Source organism: Hydra vulgaris, chromosome 01, assembly GCF_038396675.1.
Source record: "Hydra vulgaris chromosome 01, alternate assembly HydraT2T_AEP".
In the NCBI taxonomy this organism is placed as follows: domain Eukaryota; kingdom Metazoa; phylum Cnidaria; class Hydrozoa; order Anthoathecata; family Hydridae; genus Hydra; species Hydra vulgaris.
Genome location: NC_088920.1, coordinates 40,068,252 through 40,093,891, shown reverse-complemented (window position 1 = coordinate 40,093,891; position 25,640 = coordinate 40,068,252). Strand labels below are relative to the sequence as shown.

At 27.6% G+C, this 25,640-nt stretch overlaps 3 protein-coding genes across 3 annotated transcripts in view; all 3 read right to left on the bottom strand.

The window, feature by feature from the left end:
• Window positions 1–7,202: 7,202 nt before the first annotated feature.
• LOC136074402 (uncharacterized) lies at window positions 7,203–8,036 on the bottom strand. Its single transcript, XM_065786716.1, has one exon. The coding sequence runs from the start codon at window positions 8,034–8,036 to the stop codon at window positions 7,203–7,205; it is 834 nt and encodes a 277-aa protein (XP_065642788.1).
• A 138-nt stretch (window positions 8,037–8,174) lies between these two features.
• Window positions 8,175–11,819, bottom strand: LOC136074401 (uncharacterized). The gene is made up of 2 exons (XM_065786715.1): window positions 11,792–11,819; window positions 8,175–9,079 (listed from the first exon to the last, which is right to left on the bottom strand). Exons 1-2 carry the CDS (start codon window positions 11,817–11,819, stop codon window positions 8,175–8,177), a joined length of 933 nt encoding a protein of 310 aa, XP_065642787.1.
• Window positions 11,820–14,345: 2,526 nt separating this feature from the next.
• Window positions 14,346–25,640, bottom strand: part of LOC100202416 (propionyl-CoA carboxylase alpha chain, mitochondrial) — a 92,693-nt gene continuing 81,398 nt past the window's right edge. Inside the window, exons 20-22 of the mRNA XM_065788153.1 lie at window positions 14,767–14,841; window positions 14,601–14,678; window positions 14,346–14,526 (exon numbers count right to left, since the gene is read on the bottom strand). Coding sequence (XP_065644225.1) covers window positions 14,455–14,526; window positions 14,601–14,678; window positions 14,767–14,841 — 225 coding nt within the window. The 3' untranslated portion in view covers window positions 14,346–14,454. The remainder of the gene's footprint in view (window positions 14,527–14,600; window positions 14,679–14,766; window positions 14,842–25,640) is intronic.

Sequence of the window (25,640 nt, the reverse complement as noted above, 5' to 3'; positions counted from 1 at the left end):
TTATTATAGATTCTTTAAGTTTATTTGAAAACATTTTAAAATAAAGTTGAGAAAAGCAAAGTATCCTACTTTTTTTACGACAAAACCCCTTTTTCTGATTTAACACTTACTTTTAATTGAAAATAAAACAAAAGCAATAAAGAAACCGGTTTTTATTGATTTCTTTTGAAATTTTTGGTTATAATTTTGTATATTTTGTAGGTCAATTTTTAAAAATACTAAAATCGAATAAGGAAAGCAAAGGAATTAAGTTTTTTTAAGACAAAATCCCTGTTTCTGTGTAAACGCATTTTAAAAAAGGAAAAAAAATAAAATAAAAGCAATGAAAAAACAGGTTTTCACTGATTTCTTTTTTAATCTAATATTATAATTTTATAGATTCTGTGGGATTATTTAAAAAAGTTTTAAGAAAACTTGAAGGAAGCGTAGGAACATATGCTTTTTTTGACAAAACCCCTTTTTCGTTACAAAAACTTAAAACAAAGTTAATAAAAAAAACAAATACAACAAAAAAACAGGCCTTTAATGATTTCTTTCTAAATCTTGTGTTAGATTTTTGTAGATTCTTTTGTTTCATTTTAAAAAAAGTTAAAAGAAAGTTAAGGGAGGCAAAGAATATTAGGTTTTTTAAAACATTACCCCTACTTTCAATACAAAGTTTTACTTTTTTCAATACAAAATTTTACTTTTTAAATTTTACTATGTTAAAATATAAGACAAAAGCAACAAGAAGAGGTTTTCACTTAATTCATTTTCAATCTTGTGTTATGTTTTTTTAAGTTCTGTAGGTTTGTTTGAAAAACTGTTAAAATAAACTTGAGGAAAGCTAGAGAACCTATGTTTCTCACGAAAAAATTAGCTTTTCTGTACAAAAACTTAGTTAAAATTAAAAAAACTAGACAAAAGAGACAAAAACACAAGATATTACTGATTTCTTTTTAAATCTTTTGTTATATTGTTGTTGAGTCTGTAGGTTTATTTGAGAAAATGTTAAAATTAACTTGAGGGAAGCAATGGAAATAATGTTTTTTACGGCAAAACCAAATTTTCTGTACAAAAACCTGCTGAAAGTTAGCAACTAAACAAGAGCAACAAAAAAACATGTTTCCAGTTTTTTCGTTTGGAATCTTTTGTTATTATTTAGTAGATTTTGTAGATTTATTTGAAAAAATATTAAAATAAACTTGAAGGAAGCAAACGAAATAATGTTTTTTTACGACAAAACCATATTATCTCTACAAAAACGTACTTGAAATTAAAAAATAAGACAAAAGCAACAAAAAAACCAGAGTTTACTGATTTTTTTTTTAATCTTTTCTTATACTGTTGTAGATTCCGTGACTTTATTTAAACAAATGTTAAAATAAAGTAAAGGGAAGCAATCGAACCTAAGTCTTTAACGTCAAAATCCCTTGTTCAATACAACAACTTACTTTAAATTAATAAATAAAACAACAGCAAAAAAAACAGGCTTTCAATAATTTTTTTTTAATCTTTTCTTACATTTTTTTAGATTCTGTAGGTTTGTTTGAAAAAATGGTAATATAAACTTTAGGGAATCAATTAAACCTATTTTTTTTTACGACAAAATTCCATTTTTTTATAAAAACCTACCTAAAATTAAAAAATAAAACAAAAGCAACGATAAAAGTGGTTTTCACTGATTTCTTTTTTCTATCTTTAAGTATAATTTTGTCGATTGTGTGGGTTTACTAAAAAAATTATTTTAAAATAAATTTAGGGAAGCAAAGAACCTATCTTTCTTTATGCAAATCCCCTTTTTTTGTAAAAAAAACTAAATTTAAAATTATAAATAAGACTAATGCAGCAAAAAAACAGGTTTTCAATGATTTTTTTAAAAATCTTTTGTTATATTTTTGTATATTTTGTAGGTTTATTTGAAAAAATTTCAAGTTAAACTTGAGGGAGGCTAAGAAACCTAATTTTTTCGCGACAAAATTTTTTTTTCTTAACAAAATGTACTTAAAACTTTAAAATAAGACAAAAGCAACATAAAAACAGGTTTTTACTAATTTCTATTTGAATCATTTATTATGTTGTTATCGGCTTTGTGGGTTTATTTTAAAAAAATAATTATAAAATAAGACGAAAGCAAACAAAACATGTTTTCGCTGATTTTTTTTTAAACCTGTAGATTAATTTGAAAAAATGTTAAATTAAACTTGAGGGAATCAAAGGAACCTAAGTTTTATAAGAGAAAACCCCTTTTTATGTATAAAAACTTACTTAAAATAAGAAAATAATGCAAATATTATATTATATTTAAATACTATTTTCTGTACCTATGTAAATACTATTTTCTGTACTTATGTAAATACTATTTTCTGTACAAAAACCTATTAGAAATTAAAAAATAAAACTAAAGTAACAAAAAGACAAATTTTTACTGATTTTGAATCTTTTGGTATTATTTTGTAGATTCTGTCGGTTAATTTGAAAAAATGGTAAAATAAAATTGAGGGAAGGAAAGGAAGTTTTTAGACATAACCGCTTTTTCTGTATAAAAACCCTCTTAAAATTTTAAAATAAAACAAAAGCAACAAAAAAACAGGTATTCACTGATTTTGTTTTGAATCTATTGTTATATTTTGGTAGACTCTGTTGGTTTATTTTAATAAATATTAAAATAAACTCGAGGGATGCAAAGGAACCTATGTTTTTTACGACAAAGCCACTTTTTATCTACAGTAACCTTTTTAAACTTAAAAAATAAGACAAAAGCAACAAAAAATCAGGTTTTTATTGATTTCAATTGTACTATTTTGTTACAATTTTGTAGATTTTGTTGGTTTATAAGACCAAATGTTTAAAGAAACTTGAGTTTTGCAAAGGAACCTTAGTTTTTTACGACAAATTGCCTGTTTCTGTACAAATTTAATTAAAAAAAAAAAAAGACAAAAGTAACATAAAAATAGATTTTCACTGATTTCTTTTGAAATCATTTGTTATATTTTTATAGATTCTATAGGTTTAATAGAAAAAATGTTTAAATAAACTGGATGTAGGCAAAGGAACCTACGTTTTTTCGACAAGATCTCTTTTTTTCTACAAAACTTACTCAAGTTTAAAAAATTATACAAAAGCAACAAAAAAATAGGTATTTACTAATTTACTTTGGAATCTGTTGTTATATTTTTGTAAATTCTATCGGTTTGCTAGAATGGATGTTTAAATAAATTGATTTGAATAAAGGAACCTTAGTTTTTTTGACAAAATACTTTTTTCTCAAAAAAACTTACTTAAACTTAAAAAATAAGGCAAAAGCAACAAAAAGGCAGGTATCCACTGATTTCAATTGAAGTCTTTTGTTAGATTTTTGTAGAATTAATGAGTTTATTAGAAAAAATGTTAAAATGAACTTGCGGTAATTAATTGAACCTGCGTGTTTTTCCAAAAAAAAAAACTTACTTAAATTTAAAAAATAAGACAAAAGCAATAAAAAAAATAGGTTTTCACAAATTTCTTATAGAATCTTTTAAAATATTTTATTAGATTCTGTGGGTTCATTAGATTTAATAACAAAGTAAACCTAATATTTACTTTGTTATTACTTAACCTACTTATTTGGGTTTGAAAAATAACACAATAGCAACAAAAAAAACGGTTTTTAATGATTTCTATTGAAATCTTTTGTTATAATTAGGTAGATTCTGTTGATTTATAAGAAAAAATGATTAAATAAACTTGAGATAAGCAAAGGAACCTTAGTTTCTTAAGACACAACCCCTTGTTCTGTTGGAAAAAATTTCTTAAATTTAAAAAAGAAGACATAATCTTCAAAAAAAAAGGTTTTTAACTATTTTCAATTCGAATTTTTTTTTATATTTATGTAGATTCTGTGGGTTAATTTGAAAAAATAGTAAACTTAGTTTTTCACGAGAATTCCTGATTTTCTGAACAAATACTTAAATTTAAAAAATAACACCAAGGCAAAAAAAAAACAGGTTTTGCTAACTTTTATTCGCATCTTTTGGTATTATTTGGAGACTCGGTGGAATAATAAGAAAAAATTTTAAAAATAAAAATGAGGTGAGCAAATGAACCTAAGTTTTTTACGACAAAACCTCTTTTTTTCTATGTAACAACTTACTTAATTTAAAAAATATGACAAATGCAACAAAGAAACAGGTTTTCATTGACTTATTTCAAAATCTTTTGTTATATTTTTCTATAATAACCCGTGTTTTTTTTTAAAAAAAATCCTTTTTCTTTACAAAAACTTACTTAATTTTGAAAAATACAAATTATAATTTTGAACATTCATTGCGTTTTTAAAAAAAATGGTGAAATAAAGATGAGGTGAGCAAACGAACCTTTGTACGACAAAAAACTTTTTAAACTTTTTGCGATGCAAAAAGTTTAAAAAGTATGGCAAAAGCAACATGGAAACATGGAACCATGGAAACAGGTTTTTATTTCTTTCTTTTATGGAAACAGGTTTTTATTTATTTCTTTAAGAATATTTTGTTCTATTTTTGTATGTTCATTAAAAAAAGTTAAAATAATTTTGAGGCAAGCTAATCAACCTATATTTTTTACGACAAAACCACTTATTCTGTACAAAAACTTAATTAATTTTGAAAACAGAAGCATAAAAACAGTTTTTTCACTATTTTCTATTGGAATCTTTTGTTTTAATTTTGTAGATTCTATAGGTTAGGTAAAGGTTTATTAGAAAAAATGGTAAAACTAAGTTATGTTAAGCAATGGAAGCATATTTTTACGACAAAAGTCATTTTTCTGCATAAAAAACTTACTTCAATTTAAAAAACAAGACCGAAGCAACAAAAAAACAGGTTTTTACTGACTTGTTAAAAATCTTATCTTGTATATTTGTACATTTTGTTGGTTTATTAGAAAAGATGTTTAAATAATAATACGGTAAATAAAGTCACTTATAATTATTACGACAAAACCTCTTTTTCTATTCAAAAACTTACTTAATTTTAAAAAACAAGACAAAAGCAACAAAAAGGCAGGTTTTCACTAATTTATAAGAAAATCTTTTGTTATTTTTATGTAGATTCTAAAGGTTTATTAGAAAAAATGATATATAAATCTTGAGGTAAGCAAAGAAACTATAGTTTTATACGGCAAAACCACTTTTTCTGTACAAAAAACATAATTAAATTTAAAAAACAAGACATAAGCAACATAAAAACAGGTTTTCGCTAATTTCATTTAGAATCATTTGTTACATTTTTTCCGATTTTTTGGGTTTATTCAAAACACTGTTAAAAAAAATTTAAGGAAAGCAAATAAACTTAAGCTTTCAGCGACAAAAGTTTTCTATATAAAAAAAAATAAGAAAAAAAATCAAAAAATAAGAAAAGAGCAACTAAAAAAGTTTTTACCTTTTGAAACAAAAAATTTTGTTATATTTTCGTAGATTCTTTGAGAAAATGTTAAAATAGATACTAAAATAGATAAATTAAACTTAGGGAAAGCAGAGGAACCTAAGTTTTTTACGTCAAAACCCGTTTTTTTGTACAAAATTTTACTTAAAATCAAAAAATAAGGTAAATGAAACAAAAAAACAGGTGTTCACTGATTTCTTTTTGAATCATTTGTTATATTTTTGTAGATACTTTTACCATTTATAAAAAACATCTAAAATAAAGTTGAGGGAAGCAAAGGAACTTAAGTTTTTTATGTTAATATCTCTTTAACGGTACAAAAGCTAACTTAATATTAAAAAATGGGATAAAAGCAACAAAAAAAATATATTTTTGTTAATAAATATATTTTGTATTTTTGTTATAATTTGAATCATAAAAACAACATTCAATGTTTTTTTATTGTTCAAAATATAAAAAAAATACAAACATTAAAAATGCCAATATCAAGAGGAATCCAAATACCCTATTTAAGCAATAACCAATTAAAAAAATATATTTCAATATATTTTTCACTGATTTCAATTTAAGTCTTTTAATTTTTTCTTAAGTTGTTTCTTTTTATTCTTTATTGAGTTTAATGTGTTTATTTAAATACTGTGTGTTTAAAAAAAACATCAACAAAGATGCTAACAATCTGAAAATGAAACTTAGCATCAACAAAGATGCTAACAATCTGAAAATGAAACTTAGCATCAACAAAGATGCTAACAATCCTAAAATGAAAAATAACATCAACAATTATTGATTCTGTTTATTTCAAAACTTGTAAAAAGATAATTGAGGAAACCAAGGGAACCTATATTTTATACGTTAAAACCATTTTTTCTGTACAAAAATATACTCAAAGTCAAAAATTGAGATAAAAGCAAAAAAAAAAAACAGGTTTTTACTGATCTCTTTTGAAATCCTTTGTTATATTTTTGTAGATTCTGTGAGTTTATTTAAAGAAATGTTAAAATAAACTTAAGGGAAGCATATGAATCTGAGTTTTATATGACAAAACCCTTTTTTTATGTACAAAACCTTACTAGAAATGAAAAATTAAGACAAAAGCAGCACAAAACAGGTTACTGATTTCTTATGGATCATTTTGTTATTTTTTTTGTTGATTCTGTGAGTTTAATTCAAAACATGTTAAAATAAACTTATGGACAGCAAACGAATCTAGTTTTTTTACGACAAAACCCTTGTTTTCGCTTTAAATTTACTAAAAGCTAGGAAATAAAATAAAAGCAACAAAAAACAGCTTTTCACTGATTACATTTTAATTCTTTTGCTATGTTTTTGTAGATTCTGTGGGTTTATTTATAAGAATGTTAACATTAACTTGAAAAAATTAAAGAAACCTATGTTATTTACGACAACTTAAGGAAAAAAGAGGAATCAAAGTTTTTAACGACAAAACCCTTTTTTCTCAACAAAAACATACTTAAATTAAAAAATGAGATAAAAGCAATAAAAAATAGGTTGTTATCGAGTCTTTTGTTATACTTTTTTTGATTCTTTGGGTATGTATATATATATATATATTTTTCGAACATCGCATTAGCAATTAATTTGTAAAAATTTTAATAAAAATCACAATATTTTTTATTCTTGACATGTTTCGTAGTCTTACTACATTTTCAAAAGATTTAATTTACAATTAAAACTCTGGTAAATAAATTTAAAAACTGAAGACAATACAGAGAAAAATTACCGGACAAATAAACTTGTTACAAACCAATTAAAAATTATATTACAAATTATGACAAAATAAACTTCCTAATATTAAAATATTAATTATAATAATGATTTAGTAAGTTGGATAGATAAATTTATAACATAATGAGATGTTTGTTTATTTAAAGAAGGATTTTCCCATTTAATATAAAGTGCTTCTTTTATTTTTAATTTGTTAATGGTAGAGGCAGTATCTAAAATCTGAAAGCAATCATAATTAGTTAGTGTTTTACAATTAATGGATGAATTTAAATGTTTAAAAATATGCGATTGTTTGTCACTCGTAAGGTGCTCATTTATCCGTGTTGCCAAATGTCTAGAGGTTTCTCCAATATAACTGGCGTTACAGCTAGCACAAGAAAATTTGTAGACAACGTTAGATTTAAGCATCTTAGGAAGTGGATCTTTTATGCAAAAATTGTTTTTTAATTTATCGGTTGTAAATATAAATTTGATTATTACATTTTTACAATACTTTTTAATATTTTTATCAATTTTAGTTTTAGTGAAATTTGAGTAAAATCCAATAAATGGAAGCTTAAAATATCTTATATTAGTATTATCAACAGTATTTATAACAGGTGGATTAATTTTCTTTTCAACATATAATTTAGTTTCAGTGTCGATAACTTTTTGCGGATATTGATTATTTTTTAAAACTAAAGAAAGATTTTTTATATCCTTATCAAATCCATACCACGTGTTGTTAATTTTATATGTTCGATCAATCAAGCAACGTATAAGAGCAGTTTTGTAACATGAAGGGACAAAACTAAAGAAATTTTGTAAAAGACCCGTGTATGTTTTTTTGTGATAAACTGATGTAGAGAGTGAATTAGAATTATTAATAAGAACATCCAAAAATGGAATTTGGTTGTCTTTTTTTTTTTCCATAGTAAATCTAAAGTTTTTGTGTTGTCTATTGAGATGTTTAAAGAATTCTTGCGCTTCAAACTCTGAATTAAGAATTGCTATTATGTCATCCACATAACGTTTATAAAAAATCGGTATGGAGGATGAGCAATTATTAACCTACGTTTGTTCATGAAAACCGATAAACATATTAGCTAAAATTGGTGCTAAAGGAGAACCCATTGCAACGCCATCTAATTGATCGTAAAATTTTCCGTTAAATAAGAAATGAGAACCAGACGTTGAAATTTGAAGTAATTTTTTGAAATGAGTTTTAGAAAAATATTTTGAGCGAGTTTCATCTTTAAAAAACAATTCTGTTGCTATATTTATAGTTTCATTAAGTGGAATATTAGTAAATAAGTTTTCAACATCATAAGAAACTATAAATTTGTTAGTTACGTCAACTTGTTTTAAATCTTCAACGAATGAAAATGTGGTATAATGTTTTGGTAAATATGGAGATAATAAATCTGAAAGATGTTTAGCAAGTTTATAATTATATGTGCCAACTGTTGAAATAATTGGTCGAAAAGATGGTAGAGAAGAATCTTTACTAAGTTTGTGCATCTTAGGTAGAGCATAAATTCTTGCTGTTTGTGAACCAACAGGATAAATTTTATTGTAAATGTCTTTTTCAAAACATTTAAGTTTTTTAAGTTTTCTAAGATACCCTTGTAAAGATACTTCTCTTTTTATAGTTGGATCATCTTTTAATTCTTTAAATTTAGTTTTATCACTTATACTATTATTAAGAGAATTTATATAGTCAACATTATTTAGAACAATTATACCATTCCCTTTGTCTGGTCTTGTTATTACGATGTTTTCATTCTTCCTGAGTCTTTTTATTATTTTGTGTTTTCTCAGACAACCTTCAGACGGCGTATATTTGTAAACATAATTATTTGCTAAATGTGAAAGTTCACTTTTAACTTGTGGCTCCGAATCCTTGTTTCTAAGTTGGGTGTTGAGAAACTGTGCAACGCTATCAAATTGAGCAACGTCCGTGTTTTTTATAAACGCTGGTGGTAAAGCAAAGTTAAGACCATTATTCAATAAATCCAGTTCATGGTGTTGTAAAGTGATAAAGACATATTTTGTACGAAGTTTTAATTTATATATATATGTATATATATATATATATATATATATATATATATATATATATATATATATATATATATATATATATATATATATATATATATATATATATATATATATACATATTAATGACCAAGAAATATGCAAAGAAAATGCCGACACAAAAATTGTCTCTAAATTGTTGGAAGTTGCATAAGAAATTTTATTATGCATTGTTGTTGTCGATGATACTGATATAGCAGTGATACTAATGTACCATTGGGAAGATGAAATAAGGTTTTTTTATCATTAAAGCAAGAAAAAATTCTAGAGTATAAAAGATACTCGATCTCGAGTAATGAATTTTAGAGAACATCTGTTATTTGTTCATGTAAGGTCAGGATGTGACTCAACATCTTCAATACTGGGAAAAGGAAAGCCTAGTTTTTTAAAATTATTGCAAAAATCGAACTGTATACAATCAGTACCTGAAATTATTTCGGATTACTGGAATTATTGAAATATAATCAAATGGTTTGTAAAGGAATTATTAGGCCAGAAAAGTTACCACCCAAAGTTCGTGCTGCTTCTTTTCATGGTATTAGAGTTAATCTTTAGGTTATTGAAGGGAAAATGTTAAATGAATCTTTCAAGTTGGATCTAAAGGAACGGTGATTAAATTTAGATAATGGTTGTTTTCTTCCAATACCAACAGACAAAGATCACCCAACCAATATATTAAAAGAGATTTGCTGTTATTGTAAAACTTTGAAAAGAAATATTTGCTGAGCTAATCCGTTTTCTTGCAGTAAAAACGGACTAAAATGTCTGTCTCCATGCGGTGACTGCAAGACTGCAGTAATAAAACCGTAAATTTTATTTTTTAAATATATTATATGCATATATTATATTATATTCACATAATCATCTTAAAATAGTTGTTTTTGTGATACGATTGTTCTACATTTTGAAGCTGAAGAAGATTCAAGTGATGAAATTTATCTTTCCCATTATTATTATTTCACGCAATCCATTATGGTGTTTGCATGAACAGAAAAATTAAAAACTCCAGTTTTTAATTTTCCTGAACCTTTTGAAAGGCTCCATTAAATATAATATTTTTTCTAATTACCAAGGAGGAATTTAATAGTGATGAAAACAAAATAATCTCAAAAGATGTAACTTAATTGTTAAAAGGCAACATCTCTGCTTCCGATAACACATCAACATATTTTATATTTACTGATATAGTATCTGAGACAGTATCAGCCAATATTTTAAAAAAAGAGATGCTAAACATAAAATAGCTGGTTACCAGTTATTCAAAGAGAACTATTTAAACTAGATTAGAGTTTAACCAAATACTTTATTATATAGAACTAAACCAAGGAGCGACAACGGCTATCTTAATTAATAAAAATAAATTTGACCATTATTATTTTTGTGAAACATCTTTTAATGAGAAAATAAAAAAAAGGTTAGAGAGTGGGAACAAACAAGACCGAAAATTTTATCCTCCCCCCTTACCCCAAACGCGAGGGCAACAAGTTTATACTTTTTTTTTTTGTACTGTTTTCAACTGGACTTATATTAATCGATAAACTTTAAATTTCTTAGTATTATTTGTCAGCGTTCAAAAAATATGACCATATAAAATTTGTAACAGAGTGGGGTTTAAACTTTATATGGTCATAATTTTTAAACACTGATAGATAATACTATATAACTTAAAATTTATCGATGAATATAAGTCTAGTTGAGAATAGCACAAAAAATATTTTACAAAATTGTTGCCTGGGGTGGGAGGCTGTGGTGGGAGGGGAATGAAATTTGGGGGCTTACTTTTTTCCCCAACCTCCAATCATCACAATTTTTCCAAAGCATTATTGTATGACATGTATAAACATACAAATGTTTGAAGTTTGCTCCATGTCTGAGAGTTAGCTACCTCAAACACCAAAAAACGCTGGATTCGTCAGTGAAGATTATTTTAAAAATTTTATTAAAAAAGATTTTATTAAAAAGATTATATTAAAAATATTTATTATTTATATTTAAGAACAGTTTTAATCATTTAATTTTGTGAAGAGAATATTTATTATTTATATTTATGTATGCAAAAAGATTTTATTTAAAAAGAAGAGTTTAATTTAGTAAAGAGAAATTAGTTTGTTTACGAGAAAAAAAGATTTTTGATTTCTCGTTTGTGAAGGGAAAAGTCAATGACTCCAATCAACCTAAGGATGCTAAGTGGCTCTTGATGTACTAATGTATGATATATGTCGTCACCTAGATTCTTATATATATTTAAAAAAATATGTTAACAAAGTTCAATTTTAGTGAATGTTAATTGCTTATATTCATAATATCAAAGAAATAAAGTACATATAATAAATAAAAATTACAAAAATGTTTTGACAACTATACCTACCTGTGCTATCATAACCATTCCTGGAGACCAAATATGGCCGGATTTAATTTTTCTGATATCAACTACCTATGTTTAGACATACAACATGTACCATCTAATTAAAAAAACATTGAGATATTCCAGGACCACTCTTGACCGCACCTAAAATGATCACCTGAGCAGTCATGACCACTCCTGAAGACCGAATATCCCCGGTTTCTAATTCCCTGACCGCAATTACCTATACTTAGAGATACAACATGTCCCATCTAATTGAAAAAAATTAAGACATTTCAGGACCACCCTTGACCAACACTAAGATGACCAATTGAGCGGTTATGACCACTTCTAAAGACCGAATATGCCCAGATTTGAATTCCCTGACCGCAGTTATTTATATTTAGATATACAAAATGTCCCATCTAATTTAAAAACCATCAAGACACCCCATGATCGCCCTTGACAACCCTTAAAGTAATCACTTATGTGTGGTTATGATCGCTCCAAAATTAAAATGAAGCCCAAAAATGAAATTCTTGGCCCCAAAAACCTCTATAAACATGTATCATATGTCTATATTTAACCCATAATTAGTTTTGCCATTTTTAGACAATTCTGGCACATTGCGCATTGTCTGGACCATTTAATTGAAACTAATTTGACAGAGGAAAATTAAAACTCGCCAATTTAACTCTTGTTATTCTACGTTACTTCTTGCTAATCTAGGTTAAAAAAATAATTCAAATTAAATCAGAAACTAAAGATCAATTAAAAAACAAAAAGGGCTTGAAAAGCAAAGTATAAAACCTACTTACAAACTGAAGAAATAATACTCTTACAACTTCATTGTTAAAAAAGCATATAAGAAACTAATAGTTTAGAATCAAACGCTTGTCAGTGGAGTATTGAAAATAAAGATATTGCTCATGAAAAGATTTAAGAAAAAAGTCTGATCTTGTTATAAATCCTAAACAGCATGGCTGGTTGTAACCCTGATGGGTTTTGTATTAAGAAAGCTACAAAATGATTAAAGTAAAGTGCTCTTTAATAGCAGATGGACAGCACTAAAAATCTAACAGTTAACTGTACCAATGTTAAGGTATCTATGTGTATAGAGCAAAATAGATTTTGCTCTATACGCAAATGAAGACTTGTTTGTGCAATCAATTAAATTTGAAAATGAAAACTGGTTCAAAAAGATTTTACCTTGTTTAAATGCATTTTATTTTCAGTTTATAACAAAAAAAAATATTTAAAAGGATGTAAAAGTATGTAAAAATTTTTTAAGAATTTAATATTTTCTTTGTTAGGAAATACATAAAATAATAAATTTATGTTTAACTTAGTTGCTAAAGCATTTAGGTTAGTTAGTTGCTTTAGCATTTACACAACATGTAAAATCCCCACTTCTTTTTTTGTTATTTAGTCGAACAACATCGGTGCACTTGTTATTATCTTTTCTTCGAAGTCTAATCTAGTTTACTCCAATAATAAAGTTTTTTAAATTTGAACTAAAAAATCTAAGATGTAGATAATATACACCCAAGTTTATTGGGACAATCTCAGTTCTTTCAATTTTTGGCATTTTACTTTACTTATTTTTGTTGTTTACTTATGTAGGCACATACAAATACCATAATGCATTGTAATATCAGGGAAAAGGTGAATTGAAAACGAGAGAAATTTAATCGATGATTTGTTTTGAGAAAAGTAAGATATCGGACATCTAAGTTTAAAGAAACTTACTTCCAAGTCTTAAAGAAACTTACTTCCATGTTATTTAAAAATATTATATTTTTTTCCCATTTAAAGTTACGCACAGACCAAGTTTTGAAAATAAAAAATGTTATAATAACAAAACATAATATTTTATGTTTTGCTATTATAATATTTATATATATGTATTATAAATAGTAAATTATGTTTTGAAAATAAAAAATATAGTATTTTAACGCTTTTACACTTCTCAAACGTAAATAACTTAAAAAATAATTATTTTCAAGTCTTATATAGATAATGATTAGCATAAAATTTTCTATCCAACGATATATACTTTATCATATTTTGGTGCTGTCAAAACTGATCCTCTTTTTTTTGCCTCAAAAAGATACATTTCCGCAGCGCAATCAACGGGGCTTTTTTTTTACGCTCAACCAGAGACTGTCTACTTTATCTCTGCAAAATTTCAGTTTTATAACATTTGTGTCCGAATTCGACCCTATTTTTCCCTGATTTTCTCCTACTACTATTGATATTTAAAGTTGCCAAGGTACCACTCTGGCATCTTACATATTATAATTCAGTATAACGAATTAAAAATAAAATAATATATTTATTTTAAGACCCGGTGACCGGCTGTTTAGGCAGCAGTGAATTGGCAAAAGCATATACAAATTTTTTTCTCGTTGCGTTAAAATGGGGCGGATTAAATTATTTTGTTTAGTATTTAAATTAAAGCATATCTAAATTTCGGAAGCTAGAATCAAGATTAAAATTATCATGATCACTAGCCTAGCCTGAAGCGGGCGATGGAAATGAAGTATCTATCTAAATTCAAGATAAGCTAGATGGAATTATTAACAATTAAATCGATGGTAAAATCACATAAAAAAGTACAAATGTTAAAAGATATTATTGGTGATGTAAAAAAAGGAACAAACTTTAAAATCGATACTAAGCGAGGATCAAACCTCAGAAGATGCTACAACGATTTAAAAACGATTCTGCCTGTGGAGTCTGAAAATATTTTCTATGGATGTTGAGCTGTGCGGATTTATCCAAAAATAACAAAAAAAACATTTAAATATTATTTTATTACTTCCAAAATTCTGAATAAGCATTCGTGTTTTACCTCTCGGAAACGAAGATAATTCAAGTATTCGTTTACTGTATTACGAAAATGACTTATGAAGTTATTTCAAGTATTAAATCATCCTCATTAAGATTTTGACCAGGCTTTACATAAATTTTCTTAACCTATAAAAAAATTAGGAAAAGTTTTAAAAACTGGTCAAATAAAATTTTTAGATATTCAAAATTTAACAACTTACGATTCCTGTTTTAGAAATAGTGAGGGAATTCTGAAGTTTCATGGCCTCGATTACAGCAACTTCTTGACCCTCAAACACCTAAACATACCAAATTTATACACACACCAAATTTTTAAAATGTACAAAAAAAAAAAAAAATGTAAATTATCAAATATTTCATAAATACTTTATCTCCAACTTTACAAGATACAGAGATAATAGTTCCCGGCATTGGTGTCTTCAGAAACGGAGAAGCTTCCTCCTACAAAAATGTTTATATAAATAAAAAAATTAAACTTATTAAACAAATAATAAAAATAAGATTAAAAAAAAAGAATAAAAGAGAACTTGAAATTGATTGTACTATTTTTGCTAGATTAGTAATATTTTTGCCTCGTATCAGCCCAACACAAGGGGCCATAACTTCAAAATCAGAAGAGAAATAGTTAAAAACTGCAATATTCGTCATCAATTTTTAACTAATAGAGTCTCATCAATGTGGAACAAACTACCAGATTTTATCATCAAAATGAAAGCTTGAACTTATTCAAAACTCACATTGATTTCTTATTCAAAACTCACATTGAAAACTCACATTGAAAACTCATCTAGAGCTATATGATTTTTAATTTGTAATATAATTTATTTACTTAGAATAACTACACAATGTATATGCTGTCAAAGTAAAATTAATTACTATTAAGCTCACTCGCAGTTTTCGAACTACTACAGCTTTCTATTATATTAAATTATATTTAACTTTTATATACAAAATAATTTTTTTAGATTATAAGATTGATTACTATCAGGAAAATATGTCCAAGAATAATAGCTTATGTTGGTTGTAACAGCTGTTCGAATATACACAAATAGTTTGCTATATAAATTTTAGCTTTTATTTCTTAAAGCAATTGATTAAACATGCTTAGATGCGATTAGGGTACAAAATTCTAAATGATGAACTATGAGGATTATTGTAGCCTCGGTTGGCTTTAAATGAAGAAATGTAGCATCGCTTGGCTTTATATGAAGATGAATTATTGTAGCCTCGCTTTATATGAAGATGAATTAATACTTCCTTTGCTTGGGATTATATGAAGATATATTAATGTTTCCCTTGCTTGGTTTTATATGAAGATGAATTAATAGTTCCATCGCTTGGCTGAATATGAAGATAAATTATGTATTTAAATCAGGCATGAGGATTTTCAAAGAGCACTTTAAATTTGAAAGTTACAAAAACATCATTTATATTCTTTGGTATCCAGGAGCTCCTTAAAATGTAAAATGAACCGTTGAATACTCTTGTGAAAAAAAAAAGGACTATTACGATACGGGAACTATCAATTTTGAACCTAAAATTCTTATGTATAATGACGGCTAGGACATCATGATTCCATGCTAAAAAACATTAGGTTTTATGTTATAAAATCTCGTGAACATTTTTTTTCAATGTAGTTCATAATTTTACTGAGATTTTTAACCCCTGAACACAAGAGATCAAAAACAAATAGTGATATAAAGCTGGAGTTCTTTTTTGGGACTCCACATCCTTGCTTTAAATGGTAACTTACTTCAGTTTTGAATTAGGGGACAAATCTGCTGAAAGGACTCTGGCAACAGGTTGGCACTCAACATTATCCTTAACCTGTGAGGCTAACCATTCTTTTGTTGTTTGAAATTCTTTGAAGAGCTTCAAGTGAAGTTCCTTTAAAGCAGGATTTAAGTAGTTTGCTGCAGCACTCAATAAGTTTCCAGTGTGACAAAAAGGAAATCTTTTCTCAATGCAGCTTTTCAAGTTTTTTGCATACAAGACACCGTAGCCATTTTTTCCATCCGCCTCAATAGATTGATCAATTTTGTCATGGATTAAATAAAGAGAATCGGCGACAGTGTTAATTGTTGGAATAGACTCGACCACGTTTCTGTAGCTTCTTTAACTGGTGCCAAAATTTCTACTGCTCCCTCGATTGATTTCCACTGTGATGCACTGATGGTCTTTGAAGAAAAAATATCTTCATTTGCACATAAGCTGATAATTGCACTCTTTAGATATAGGACAGAAGCCATGCAATCCAGTTCACTATTCCATCTTGTGTCAACAGATTGGCGTAACTGTCTAAAATTGATTCCTTGAGCGTCTGATTCTGATTCAAGCAACTCAGCTGCAACTGTTGACTGGTGAGTTAAAGAAGCCAAATCTTTGCATGTTTGCAACGCATGATCCATTCCAGCAGTCATTCCAAATGAGTCTCGAACTGCACATTGCAAAATATGATTGTTGCACAGGTATTGGTCAAGGCGCTTTGACAATTTGACTGCAAGTTTCATGTTTCTTGCCTGGTCGTTCACGCAGTACATTGGTAAATCAGCAGGCAAATTTAGTTCTTTTAAGAAAGAATCTAGCTTTCCTTCAATTAAGATACCTGTGTGTCTGCCTGGGAACTGTTGGATATGGGGTGTCCAGTGATGTAGCCTCCAATTTTCGTCAATAGCATGAAAAGTCCAAAAGATGTAGCTGTCCTGAGCTCTAGAAGTCCAAAGGTCAGAAGTAAATGCAGCACTTCTTAGATTTGGCGTAATCTCCGTTATTATGCTCTTCATTCCAGCTTGAACTTCTCTTGACCGAATTGAAAGCTTTCTTGAATATGTTGTTCTGTGATGAAGGCTCAGTTTAGGGTTTGCAATGCCAAACAATTTCTTGAAACCTCTTCCTTCGACTGCTGAAAAGAATACCAGATCAGTCCAAAAGTAATCCAGCATTGCAGAGTCAAACTGTTTTTGAATGGAATTGTCTTTGTCGACCATGGTTCGTTGTTTCTTCTTAGGAGGAGGAAGAAGAGAGTCGTCAGTTTTTTCAGAATACTTAACGTAATCTTGGCTGTGTTTTTTTTCGAGATGACGATGAAGTCCGCTTGTGTTTCCATCTTTTGTTTTCAAAGACTTTTTGCACGCCTTGCATTCAGCACCGTCACTTGTTTTTTGAAAATATCTCCAGATTTTGTTTTTTCTTGGTGACATTTTTGATCGTTGAAATGAGGCAAGAATATTTCTTTTCAATATGAACAATATGTGTCAAGTTGAATTCCACTGGTAAACTAATGAAATTAAGTCGAAAGTGCACCATTTTATACAAAAAGTTTTTGTATTTAAAATCTAACTAAAAATATTTAAAATCTAATTAAAATATTATAATTACATTATTTAAAAAAAACTAATTAAAAAATCTAATTAAAAATCTTATTAAAAATTTAATTTGTTTTTGTCAAAAACAAATTAAATTTTTAATTAGATTTATTAAAATCACGGAGTCAAAATATTAATTAAAATAACAAATTATTAAGCATTTTGTAAATTATAATAATTTTTAATTTGGAAAATAATATAATATTTAAGTCTCGTTCAACTTCTTGCGAGAATTTTCTATTTCTCGTTTCTCACGAGAAGTCCCATTTCTCACGAGAAACGAGAACGAGACGAGATCTCGCTCATGGTTACTAAAACATAAAAAATTTATATCTTCTACTGACATCCAAGCCGGAAATTTCACTTTGAAGTTGATGAATAAAATTACTGCTTTTACTTATGAGCAATATTTCACTAAAAAAATTCAAGTTTGCTGAAATTCAATTTTTTAAAAGGATTTTAATAATTCCAAAAAAAAAAAAATAACAAAAGAAATGCAAGGTACATAAACAATTTCACTCGGAGACAAAATGATGTATAAATTTTTCAAAGCTTTTCTACATAATACTTCCTTTTTTCAAATATTCTTCTTTTGGTATTTTAATGACATCTTGATGGCTTTGTGGTTATTGAGCAAGACTTGACTTTTTGTCCTTCTTTACAAGTGCTTGCAATCATAGTCAAAAACACACTTGAACAAATTATGACCATACTCAGGGTGGCTTGATTGTCTTTCCCAGTGCACCTTGATATTTGCATGTAAAGCATCTGTTGCCTGTTCACTGAAAACTCAAGAAATCCATGAATGCTGATGAAATGTAGTACATGGAAAAAAACTGTGTGCATTTTGGGCGCGACTGAAATTTGCAGTTTCATGAATGACTCTTTGAACTGATCAACTTTTTCTTTGTAGCTGGGATTAAGGAAGTTTCCAAAGCAGGCAGATCCCACCTTGTTGAACTTTTAAAATGCTTCTATGAAACTGAAAGCCTGGAATTCACAATAAGCTTAAGAAAGATTATGGAGTTTGCCTATGTTTTTCAGCAACTTGTGGCAGTCATTTCCGGCAAAACGACCACCATAGTAGGGCTGAATGGCAAAGTAAAGAGAGGCCAACCACTCACTTGCTCCTGGCCAAACTTGACAAAGACTCTTGAATAAATGGTTCACAACCCCAAGAAGCAAGTGCAATTCCATTCTAGGAATTAGTTCCAAAATCAGTTTATCATCTGGCAAATCAAGAAGGGGGGGGGGGGGATGTACTGAGTTTTTAAAACCCTTTGCTGTCTTTACATTTGTTCCCTTCCTGACAAATGCTTGATAGTCACTTTTAAGAGATCCAATGCTTCTCAAGGCTCCAATGTCACTTAGTTTGCCTGATTCAGCTTCACACTAGCAGAAAGGATATTTGCTGCTGTGTGCTTGAATGCCATAAATGATATTGGCAAGTTTAAGATTAGCGCCGATAATGAATTGGAGCTTGTTTGCTTGAATGAGATCAAACAGTTTTTTGACATTGAAGTAAGTTTCTGCAACATCTTCAACAGTTGAAGATGTTGCAGATGTTTGAAAATCAGTTTGATACACAAACTGATTTTCAAAAAACCTCCTCCTCCAACCAGGCCAAGTTTCACAGTGTGGTTGGCAGAAACTTTCCTCTCTGAAACAATCTTTGAACAAAGGTTCTCTACATCAATACAATGCACAACTTGTCTTGCGTCAGCTTCTATATCGGTTTTTTCAAAGGATGTTATTAAGGAAATGGTGAAAACATCATCAGGGTTTTTGCTTATGTCAGCAAACTTTTGGCAAAAGTAAGGCTCAACAACTCCATCTGCACCAACATGATTCAGTGTAGTGGCCAGCTGTCTGATTTTTGAATTTGATAAGCCAGTACTTAATTGCACTTGCACAAGACCAGCTGTTGTCAAGGTCTCTGGAAGTGGTGGCTGGCGCAGAGATGAACCTAAATTAAGGAAAATACAGTAGTAATACTTTGCTTATAGCTATATACCCATATTTCCTTTAAAAAATTCCCATTTTTTACCTTGTCGTACAGGCAAACATTTTCCTCCTAGGTCTTGAATGACCTGATTCAAGACCTAGGAGGTCTTGAATCAGGTCATTCAAGACCTAGGAGGAAAATGTCCTGAGTCTGATTGTTCCACCTGGAGAGGATTGTTTTTTAGATAACTGAAGAAGCAATTTGTTGGGCTCCATGAGCATCACACTAAACAAGTTTTGCATGTCTAGTTCCAGGTGTACAATTGTGTAGGTATTCACAATGAAGAACTGTGGGGCAATTGACACACTGTTTCACGGCAGATGCATGGCATGAGGCAGTCATGTGCAAGACTTGTCCTTGTCAGTGGTTTGATTGTGATAGACTTAAAATCGTATAGAGTTGGAAGAGAAGTGCTTTTGTCACCTTTGTCATAATTGCTCAAAAGAAATCTGCACTTCATTCAAATTCCAAGAGGTGTTCTTGCAATGGTAAAGCCTATGTGTTGGCCAACAGTCTGCAATACTCTTGTTTTTCGAAAGTCTGTCATTTTTGGTCACCTTTCTTCATGCTAAGGAAGCACACACATTCGCAAAATTCATTATGTGCCTTGGCTTTTGTAGGCATTTTCAATTTTTTAGATACTAAATCTCAACAATTTATACCATACACCCATCACATTCTGAGTTAATCTGAAGGCCGTGGTGTTTTTCCCGGAAAAAATGCTAAAATTATTATTTAGCACATTTGCTGGTATTTTGTTGTCATTTTTTAAATGCTTATATTTTAGGTTTATTTATATTTTGTAATTTAACATTTATAAATGTTTGTTAAATGTTTATAAAAATCAAATTATCTAATTTTTATTAGTTACAACCTTTATTTTATTCATTATATAGTAAAAACTGATGTACTTGATGATGGAGGCATATTTACATACATCAAATATTTAAAAAAGCAGTAATTTTATTCACCAAAGTCAAAGTGAAATTTCCGGCTTGGATGTCAGTAGAAAACTTAAATTTTTTTATGTTTTAGGCACTTAAGGGTATATACTTTGTTCCCTCAAAAGGGCAACAACAGACTTATTTGGTCATGTTACATATAATTTTTACAGGGTATGATACAACTCTAGGACATGTCATTAAATACATGACAAGATTTTAAGTTTTTTTTTTTTTTTTCAAGTAAATTTAATTTGATATGTACACCATCACAAGTTATTAAATAAAAGTTAATAGTAATTAGCGTTACTTAAAGCTAAAAATATTGACACTTTAAAATAATATAAAAAATTATATAAAAAATGCGCATCAAATACGTCACAATGAAAAAAAATAAACAATAGGGATACATAATAAACATAAAGGGATGATGTCATGTAAATGACGCATATTAAAATTTCATAACAATTTCATAACAAAATTCATAACAAATTTACATAACAATTTCATAATCATAACAATTTCATAACAAATTTCATAACAAAATTCACAATTTTAAAAATTTGTTAAGAGTCCAAAAAAAAAAATTATTAAAAGAAAAGGCTATTTGGTTACTTTTAAACAGGTAAATTAATGTGAAGCAGGTAAATAATAACTTTAAACAGGTAAATTAATAAAACAAAAATAAAAAATAACTATTGCCTATATGTCTATGAATATATGAATTATGTCTGTGAATATATGAACTTAGACAAAAATTTTTAATAAGCCAAAAAAGTTCAAACAAATATTAAATCTTTTCGAAAATTTTGATGTAGGTAAACTAATTAAACTATAAGAAAAATGTATTTTCTTATATTATTTATCATATATTCTTATCATTTGGTGAAAATTATTCAGGAAATCAATGACAAAGATGATATTTGGAACATTTGAAAAAAAATCAAGTCAAACTAGCTCAATATCATAAGGAAGCCCAAAGAAGCAAAAACAACAGAATCAAGAGAGATAAAAAAACTCCAAGAAATGCAGGCACATTAACAAGCAGAAATTCTGAAGAAAAAACAAGAAAAGGCAAGAATCTGCACTTAAAAGTGACAAGATGATAATACAATAAAAATGAGGAGTATCTCTATAAATCTCGACAAGTTCTTGCTAAGGATGTTAAAAAAGCAATGCGAACTTTGCCATCTTCACCACAAAAGCGGTTAGTTGTTTTTAGAAAATTATAAAGCACTAGTGGAGTCGTCAATGAGTCTTGAGTAATTTGAAAGTCCCCTATGCAACAGTTTGTCTTCTTTATGAATCAGATGAGATCAGACCTATTTCATTATGTGCCTGTAGTGTCAAAAATGTTATTAATGTTGAGGGAGGAAAAATTTTGCTAGCAAGAAGATTTCTGATGTATTCTGTAACATGTTACAAAATTCAATAAGAAGCCTCAAGAAATTTGTATCTGTGACAACCACAAAAATATGAATTATTCATTTGAAGCTGAGGACAGTCCAAGCTTTTTTTCTTAATACCAACATATTGACGCATTAGCCACAATGCAGGCACAGTTTTAGCAAAAAACGTTTTTTACAACGCGATAAACAACTCTTGTTATGTACATCTTGTAACATTAACCTTACTCCTACCACACATGTCTAAGATTACAATTCAAATTACATTTTAACAGCATTACTAATTGTTTTTTTCAGTCGGATGGCAACATCCAATTGCTTACAATGGTTTTCAATGGGTTTCAGGTCTGAGTTAGCTGGCCATTTTATTAAACTGATTATATTTTAATAAGTTTGAACGTATGTCTAGGGTTATTATCCTGCTGAAATTTCCATTTTAAAGACATATCATGAGCAAAATGATTTATTTTTCCAAATTATAGGAAGCGCTTCATGATGCTGTTGATTGTGTATAATAGTCTCAAACCAAAAATACCCAAAAAAAATATATCCTATTCAAACACTATTTTGAAAAGGAGCTCTAGCATATTTTTTTTGGGGTTCAATCACTTGCATATCATGTTTAACATTTTTTTCTTGCTGCTCCATAAAATTTGACTCAATTGTTCTACTATTCAATTATTATGAGCATGAGCAAAATCTAATCTAGCATTTCTATTTTTTTCTGAAATGATTAGTTTTTTTGCAGCTCTGTAACTAAATAGTTCTGCAATATCTTAAAGAACAGAGCAATAATAAATTAGGTGTCTTCTTAAAGTATTTTTTGATACTTTTAGTTCTAAATTTTTAATTACTACTCAAGAAGTAGCAATTGAATGTCTTTTTCGCATATCTCACCAACTAACAATCAGATACTTTTGATGTTTGGGTGATACATTCTCTATTTTGTTCAGAGCAACAGTTTTTACTGTTGCTCTGACTTAGTGATCAGCTGATCCATCAGTTCATTTCAAAATTTTTACATTATACTTGATAGATTTATCTTACTGAACTTCATTGTTAAAATCATCAATTATTTTTTACATAAGTAAGGTACTACAGTTATTTCTGGCAAATATTTAACCTTAAAGTGTTAGAATTGTATTTCAAAGTTTATTGTGATAACAAAATGATACTTGAATAACTAAATTGCCCTAAACAAAATAACTAATAAAATAGGAATTCTATTAACTTCATGCAATTCTACTGAAATTAAATATTCTTTTGTGGATAACTTAATGTATACTTTGCATTTCTACATAGGGTGCAACCAATTGTTTTTTGAAAATTTTTTACTCTCATGGATAATTTAAAATTTATTCTATTTTGCTAGTTTTTTAAGATTTATATTGTTATGTTTTGTATCATATCATAAACACATTAGAAAAACAAACACCAGCAGGTTGTTTTTCTGATATTAACTTATTCAAGCATCAAAAAGATCTCTAGAAAAATTATTAAAAAAGAACATATAAAAATATAAAACTTAAAAACTTTTTAAAAACTACTTAAGCTCTTTAGTTTTTTATTGTTGTTTTTGTACAGTTTTTTCTAATATACTTTTTAATAAAATTCTTATACTAGTCATTTCAGTCATATAGTCATATCAAAATTTAAATTTTTCAGTTATATAGTCATATCAAAATTCTTTTACTATTCATTCAACTTATGGAGTTTATTTAAAAAAAAAAAAAAATTTATTTTTATTTTATGACCATTATATAACCATTTCATGCTTTGCGTAGTTTTCCAAGTTTAAAATATTTAAAACAATTCTTCTTAAATAAGATAAACAAAAGAAATATATAAATCGTTGCGTTACAATAAAACTATTATAAATCTATCTTTTCTTTTAGCAGCGTCTTTAAAATGTTTAAAAAACTCCGCAATGTGCCTGACCCCTGAAACAACGATTTATAATAATCAGTATCCAAACTGCAGACTATGTATACATTTAATAACTATGATATATATTATAAATCAATATATAAAGGGATATAAAAGGCAAAGTATATAGAAAATACATTTTAAGTAAACTATGATTTTATTTTGTCTTTTGCAAGTTAAAAACACGTTTTTATTGCATCAAATTATTAGAAAGCAAACTTTTATGGTTAAACTAAAAAGTTAAAATATATTTATGAAGAGGAAGCAGAACAACTTCACAATACCACCAATGATGTTTAGAGAGTAGGGTTTTTAATACATTTGTCTGTTTGTGTTCTGTAAGGACTGCTGGCGCAGTGCTAGTTCACCTGTAAGTCACTTTTTTTAAATGCATGCTTACCTTTTGTTCAACCTCGGCGTTGTGTTCAGTCGCCTGTAAGTTTGTGTATGTTTGTTTGATTATTAATTTTATTAACTTTGATAATTATTATAAAGTCAATTGTACAAACATTTTAAAAAGATTTACATTTAAAGATTAAAAGAAATTAATCTATATTTTTATATATATAACTACTTATATAATTTTAAATAAAACTATCAAGAAAAGTTAATTATTTCTTAGTTTAAAAGCCCTTTCCTAATATAAAAACATTTGATTACAAAAGATTATTTACAAATTTATTTGTTTTAGGGTGTTAAACATTTCGAACATACATATAAACATACAAAAATTTGAATGTTTTCAAAACATCTAAAAAGGCAGGGGCAATTGTTGCAAATAAATATAATTTGCGTGGTCAATAATAGAGTGCGATCGCATCTGCTTCCCAACGAAGCCTGTGTCATATCAGAGGTGTACACTTGTGGTGGCCCGACAGTAATAGGCGACCAAAATTTGAGAAGTTCCACTAAAAATATCCCTTAGGTGCAATTAAGTCGCTCAAAAGGACAATTATTGACTTTTATCAGCAGTTTTTTTTTTTTAATTTTAAATTCTATTAAAAGAAAAGTAACTAAAATAATAATAATACTTTTAAAGTTTTAAAAATTTTTGTCGATTTTTGTTTTCCGCATTTTCTATTATTAATTAGAACATAAGAAAATTTTACAAGCGTTTAAACATCTAATAAAATACTTCCTAAATAAAAACTGAAAAGTTTTATCATTAAAAAAAATTACAAATTTATTTTTACTTTTTTCACAAATTTTATTTAAGGATTTAGAGATAGAGTAATAGAAATAAATATGCCAAATAAAAAATAAAAGACCTTGTTAAGAAGCATTATGCAGCGCGCTTTTTTTTGTAAATGGCAAAAACTTTTATGTAAAATATAAACATTGAAACGTTCATTAGGCAAAAACATTTTTTTTTGTGGAGTATTTAAATTATCTTTCAACATCACTTGTGTGAGGTTTATTCAGAAAACATTAGGTCGTAAAAAAAAAGCATTTAACCGCAACTGAGAACTTTTTTAAGAAACAAATTGTTTTACAAAAACTTTAATTAAGTATGATTATAATTATATATATATATATATAATATATATAATTATAAAATAAATATAAATATATAAAAATAAAAATAAAAAATAAATAT